This window comes from Capsicum annuum, chromosome 6 (assembly GCF_002878395.1).
Source record: "Capsicum annuum cultivar UCD-10X-F1 chromosome 6, UCD10Xv1.1, whole genome shotgun sequence".
NCBI classification, from domain to species: domain Eukaryota; kingdom Viridiplantae; phylum Streptophyta; class Magnoliopsida; order Solanales; family Solanaceae; genus Capsicum; species Capsicum annuum.
In genome coordinates, this window is record NC_061116.1 from 175,792,435 (window position 1) to 175,799,308 (window position 6,874).

Here is a 6,874-nt window from a genome sequence, read left to right on the forward strand (position 1 = left end):
AGGTTTGGAGGGGAGGGGAGTTGCAGGAGGTATTGAAAAAGATGATCTGGGTGGGGGGCATTACAACGGCTAATTTGGGGGTGGGTATTGAGAAGATGACCTTGGGGTGGGGTGGGGTAGAGATATTTATTAATTAAAGTTTTTTTAAAAATTTAAATTAATCATTTAAATTTTTTTTAGAAAAATGACACATGTCATCATATGATTCGTCACTTTACACATCATCGGCGCATGTAGTACACCCACATTCTAGATTTTTTCTGATCCGGCAAAAAGTGTCAAGCTGACACACTTGAATACTAGGTGAAGGGTCAAAAATAAACAACATCTAGTTTAAGTTTCAAAGTGAAAGATCGTGCAAACTTTAGGTATTTGTCGAAGGGCTACGCCAAATCTGAGTATATGTTTATAACTATATAGTCCGAACCCACTGTCAAAAACAGTCACTTGGCCTACTAGTGGTTGTTGGATCAATGTTAAGGCTTCCTCTGTCAACAGATGTGGGTTCGAACGCCACCAGCGGCACATATTTATTTCTTGATTTTGTATGCTTTTTTACTCAAATTTTTTCCTTTCCATCTTTAGGCGTATTTTAGCTTCCAAGCATTTTTACTTTAAAAAAACATAATTTATTAAATAAATAAAAGAAAAAACAAAAAAATAAAATAAGTAAAGAAATAAAAGAAAAAACCCTGATTATTAAAAGAAAGTCTTATACGTTTGAGTGTCTCCGCATAAACTTAAAAATCCAAAAATTTAATTTCTTCTCTATTCTTTCTCAGTTTCTCTCTTTCTCCTCTTTTAAAAATATTATTAGTGACTAGACACCTTATAATTTGTATTTTATAATTTTTAGGATTTAATTTGAGTCAATATGATTACGATTTTTGTCAAATCTAAAACTTCTTCAGCTTCTAGTTCTTCTTTGTTGAGCTCTCCATTGATTGTCAATCTTCCCAAAGAATTGAAAATGGACAAAGTGTGCATGAATTTAGATCTTAAAGCAGACCCTACAGAAAGAAAATCAATCCCAGAATATCCTTCACATGTACATGATCTGGTGAGAAGATAATATATACAAAAGAAATCTTTCCAATAAGGTAAATCTAAAAATTTTTCATAAGAGATTTTGAAGGAATACCACGTCATTTAATCCTAAATGATTTTTACCTCCATATTCTCAATGGTTAGAATATAGCATTCAGAAAAGATGCAGCATATTGCTTATGTTGTTACTTGTTTAAAAATGAGCTTGGAGGATACGAAAAAAAAGCGAGTGACTCTTTCATAATGAAAGATTTTTGAAGTTGGAACAAGAGTTTAGAGAGGCTTAAAAAGCATGTGGGTGAAGTGAATAGTGTACATAACCAATGTTTCAAGATGACGCTAGATTTAATGAACCAAAAATAATTTATTCTAGCCTCACTTAACAAGTAATTCGAGAAAATTATATATGAATATCGAGTTCACTTGAATGTTTCGATTGATGTGATAAGGTATCTTTTGAAAGAAGAATTACCTTTTTGGGTTCACAATGAATGTGTTACTTCTACAAGAAGAGGTCATTTTTTAGATCTCTTAAAGTGGTATTTGAATAAGAAGGAAAAGGTAAAAAAATATTGTATTAGATAAAGATTCAAAAAATAGCATCATGACTTCTCCCGATGTTCAAAACGACATTGTAAGTTCTTGTGCAAAAGAAACAATAAAAGCAATTATTGAAGACTTGAACGGAGATTAATTTGGGATATTGGTTGATGAGTGTAAAGATATTTATCATAAAAAACAAATGACAATTTTTTTGCGGTATGTCAACAAGGAGGGTAAGCTTATTGAGAGATTTCTTGGTCTTGTTCATGTTAAAGACATATCTACAAAGTCATTGAAAGAAGCGATCTATACTTTGCTTTTAGATCATTCGTTGAGTCGATCTGAAATACGGGGACAAGGTTATGATGGAGCTAGTAACATGAAAGGAGAACTTAATGATCTTAAAACTTTGATTTTGAAATATAATTCTTCAGCATATTGCATATATTATTTTGCTCATCAGTTGCAATTGACTCTTGTAGTAGTTGCAAAGAAACATTATGATGTGAATAATATTTTTGACATTCTTACTAATGTTTTGAATATTGTTGGAGGTTCTTTTAAGTGCAGGGAGATGCTTCGAGATGTTCAAGATGAAAAATTAAAGGAATTGCTAGTGCATGGTGAAGTTCATACAAGTGACTGAATTAGAAACTTGGACTTCAAAGGCCTAATGATACCCATTGGCGGTCTCATTTTAAGACAGTATGTAACTTTCTTTTCTTATTCTCATTAATTGTTAATGTACTTAGAGTTTTTAAAAATGAGAGTACAAATTATCATGAGAAAGCAATGACGAAAAGTATAGTAGAAGACAATAGATCTTATGAGTTTATCTATATGTTGCATTTGATGTTGAAAATTTTGACAATTACATATAATTTAAATATGACTTTACAACGAAAAGATCAAGATATTGTTAGTACTATGAGGCTTGTTGATTTCACAAAGAGATAATTGCAATCAATGAGAGAATCTGAATGGAATTCTTTGTTAGAAGACATCTCCTTATTTTGTAAAAAAAAAAAAAGATATTGAGATTCCTAAAATGAATAAAAAATATGATCTTTAAAAGTCAAAGCATAAGAGCTCAAGTATTGCATATTCTCATTATTTGCGTGTAAAAATTTTTTATGTTGTTATTGATTTGCAATTTTTCAGAGCTTAACAGTCGCTTTAATGAAGTCAATATTGATCTACTTCTTGGAATGGGTAGTTTGAGTTCCAAGAATTCTTTTATGAATTATGATAAAAATAAGATCATAAAACTTGTTACATACGATCCAAATGAGTTCAGTGCCTCCAAGCTTGAAGATTTGAGTTTAGATCTTGACAATTATATTTATTATATGAGAGATGTGGCTAATGCTTTCTCAAATTTGCAAGGACTTGGATGTCTTTCGATGAAATTGGTTGAAACAATATGCACAAGACATGGGGACTTGTTTATTTGCTTGTGAAGTTAAGCTTGATATTACTAGTGGCTTCTGCAACAGAGGAAAAAGCTTTTTCATCAATGAAGTTTATTAAAAATGATTTTCGAAGTTGAATTGGTGATGACTTTTTGAATGATTGCTTAGTTTGTCATATAGAGGATGAAGTATTTGAAAGTCTATTGAATGATGCGATCATTGACCGTTTTCAAAACATGGCAACTCATCGAGTGCAATTGTAATGATAGCATTTACATTTAGATTGTTTAAGAAGTTCATCGTTTTTTTAATATGTTAAATATTGTTACTTATTAGTTAGTTTGGCTATGATTATACACTAGCTTGAATTTGTTGTTTTGTCTTTAAATTTAGAATCTACAGATTTTAAATCTTGACTACGCCTCTAATTAAAGTGTTTACTTGCTAGCCAAAGTCCGTTTTATCCTCTCGTCTTTTCCTTGTGTTGAGAGTTTTTCACGACATTGTGACTAGTAAAACTGTATCATACAAGTCATACACTTCTTAAGCTATTAGCACAAAAGAAATGAGAGAAGAAACAGAAAGGGAACTCACAAAGCTACAAAAGGGAACCCGCTACACGGAAGTTTGGGCTGTGATTTTAAATTCCACCATGTGCCCCCAAAATATTTTTCAACTTTTTACTCACTAAGTTTCTAGTTAGTTGCCTTTTTTATTAAAAATAAACGTTACTAAATATTTGTCATTTCACAAAATTTAGGCATGATTAATTATTTATTTATTTTCTTTATATACTTAGTAATAAATATGGAGAAATATTACTATAGTGCAAGCATTAAATAAAAATTAAGTAATAAATAAAGATAATTTAATCAAATTATCTTCTAGTTAATATTTTTCTTAAAGAATGTGCAACTTAAAAATTCAGATATAAATAAAAATAGAGGGAGTATATTACAGAAATTCATTTATGTACTTTTTCAATGTCTCTTCGGGGACATCCAATAAAATTGGAGAACTTTGCAATTTCATAAATTGTTTATTATCCAAATATTATGATACTCGAAACTCGAAAGCCACTAACAACATTTATACGTAACTAGTAAAAAGGTACCACTTTAATTTTTATTATAGAGTGCTCATGTACTATAATATTTAGATAAAATTATTTTTTTTGTTTAAAAAAAAAAATCAAACTAAAGTTAAGTGATTTTAATTTAAAGGTAAGTGATTTTATTATTTATAAAATAACCTAAATTAATATAATGAATTAATAAAATAGTGATGATTCGTAAAATTGACCTGATTATGTCCAAATGCCTAAATATCCTCGAATGAAGAAAAATACAGACATATAGGCAATTCTTATTGTTATTATCCATTCATTCAATAATATTTATTTATTATTGACTTGAAACGTAGATTAAGAAGCAATAAATAATAATTATAATTTTACTAGCATATCACAATTTAAATATAATAAATGTAATACCTTGAAAATATATTGAGTAATGAATAGTATTTAATAGCAAAAACAAAATAGATAGACTTGGGTAAATTATCTATTAATTTTTCAAACTGAACAAATATTATTGAATATTTATTATAGTGAACAAATATTGATGGACGGAGAAAATAGCACCTATAAGAATTCACAAGTCGAATGTGCAAATGGCACACAATTGATGGGCGGACAATTTTTTTGTTTATTTTAATTTATGTGATATATTTTCTTTTTAAATTCGTCATATTTGTAAATTTGAAAAAAGAATACATTGTTCATATGAAGTTTTATAAAAATACAAATATTATTGCATATTTAATATTATAAATTTCAAAAGTTTTACCATTAACTACATAAATGTTATATCATATATTTAAGTCGAATTAAGCTTTAAAAGTTTTGAGCTATCTAACATAGATGTCCTAAAAACTGAAATGGGGAAGTCGTTGATCGAAAGATCAGGCTAGAGTAGGACATTCCATATCCCCTTTTGAATACCCCTCACTCCCCTCAAAGTGAATTCTTTTCTGGAACTTCAGTTGTCGAAATCAGATGTCAATATCTAGAAACTGAAATGTTAAATGTGTATTTTAATTCTCTTTAATTATGTCATGTAAAAGGAAATCAGGAGTAATGTTCAACAAAAATATCACAGCGACCGTCCCATATTAACTTCGAAACATGTTTATAACCTAACCTATTAATACACTTGTTCTGTCTATTACCCATCACTAGGGGTCCTTTGGTAGAGTGTATTGAAAAGTTAATATATGCATTAGTTTAATGTGTATTAGTAGTACCTTGTTTAGTATAATTTTTTTTACCCTATGTATTGAGGTGTGTATTACTAATACCTCAAAATCCATGACATTAGTAATGCAATACATCTAATGCATGCATTAACATGCTTAAAGACACTATTATCCCTCAAAAAAATTCCCCCATCCTTTTCCAACATATATATTGAAGGTATTATGTAAAAAAGAAAAAAAAATTAGAAATTATGTAATTCATGTTATTTTTAATACATCAAACCAAACACTGTATAAGAAAAATACAATCATAACTAATGCAAGCATAACTAAAACAAGCATTATTAATACAAGCATTACTAATACACCATATTTTACATTATTCTTATGCACTCTACCAAACGACCCCTACAGTATACTTAAAATCTCCACAACAAGTAACACACCCTGTATCGTCCGACGAACAACAGCTAATATCACAATTCCATTATTTAGGTGTTTCTTTCTTGTAAATCCAAGTGTGCTGGCGTATTAAAATTTTCAACATACCAATTCCACATCTGTTTCATGTCAAATTTTATAAAGTTAATGTAAATATTAGCATACGTCATGTATTGATTGTTTGGTATATAAACTACGCAGATGAAGTTTTTCAGTTAATAATATCTTAAAATGTTTTACATTAATAAATCGTTGTATGAAACACGAATCTAGAGGAAGAGGCATCAGCAAATCTAAATGATGTCGTTCTCATTTGAACACAATTTAATGTACTGGGAAAATTTGTATATTTCCTGAAGTCAATAGTTAACAAAATTTGTTCAACATCACAAGACAAAGTATATCAGGGATAAAGAAAAAGATCTTGCATCAACTAATAGCATCCTTAATTAGCAATGTCATGTAAATGAAGATCGAAAACAAATGGACAGCATAAGCTTACAGAAGACAATGTTCAAATGCAGCATAGTGGGATTTTAGTTTTGGTGAAGGTACTATGTCACTCAAAATCACACCCTGCAGTACATATATAGAGCCTGAAAAACCTGTGGTTGCTCGAAAATTGAATAAAGAGGGGGACGGGAGGGCTTCCAATCATGTACACCAGAATCTGCAATCAAACCTGCTATCTCTAGACCCTGAACTTTCAAGAATAAGGAACTAGAACAAGCAATATAAATGAGCAAGCGCAGCAGCTCCGGGGACGTATGCTTTGGCTCAGACCAGAGAACCTATAGAGACTCTTCATCATCTTCCAAAGCGCTGTAAATCAACCTATAGAAAGAGCACACAGACTATCAAGAAATGTCATATATTAGAACTTCCGTAACAAAGAGCTATTTAATTACTTACCAAAATAATGATACGAAGAGGAGAAGGATGATATAGCCAAGTTTGAAAAGCCTCTGTTTCTTTTCCCAGTTAAGCAGATTAAAAATCTCTGTCACATCAACAAGGTGCTGCCTTCTTGTGTACCTAGAGCATGAAGCAAATATAAGAAATTTTGCTTGATGAAACATATCACAAATATTAGAGAGGTTCGATATCTAATTAAATCTCAATCACTGAATCAAGCACAAACAAGTTCCCTCAAATAAATGAATACAAGTAAATGA

At 30.1% G+C, this 6,874-nt stretch overlaps 2 protein-coding genes across 2 annotated transcripts; one reads left to right on the forward strand and one right to left on the reverse strand.

Moving 5' to 3' along the window:
* The first annotated feature begins 1,789 nt into the window (after positions 1–1,789).
* LOC124899563 lies at positions 1,790–3,050 on the forward strand. The gene is made up of 2 exons (XM_047414469.1): positions 1,790–2,228; positions 2,752–3,050. The coding sequence occupies exons 1-2, from the start codon at positions 1,790–1,792 to the stop codon at positions 3,048–3,050; spliced, it is 738 nt and encodes a 245-aa protein (XP_047270425.1).
* Positions 3,051–6,029: 2,979 nt separating this feature from the next.
* Positions 6,030–6,734, reverse strand: LOC107872960 (protein cornichon homolog 4; the record flags this gene model as incomplete). Its single annotated transcript, XM_047414980.1, is given in 2 exon segments — positions 6,030–6,533; positions 6,612–6,734. Coding segments are annotated over 2 exon segments (166 nt in total), but the record flags the coding sequence as incomplete, so codon positions are not given.
* Between the last annotated feature and the right edge of the window lie 140 nt (positions 6,735–6,874).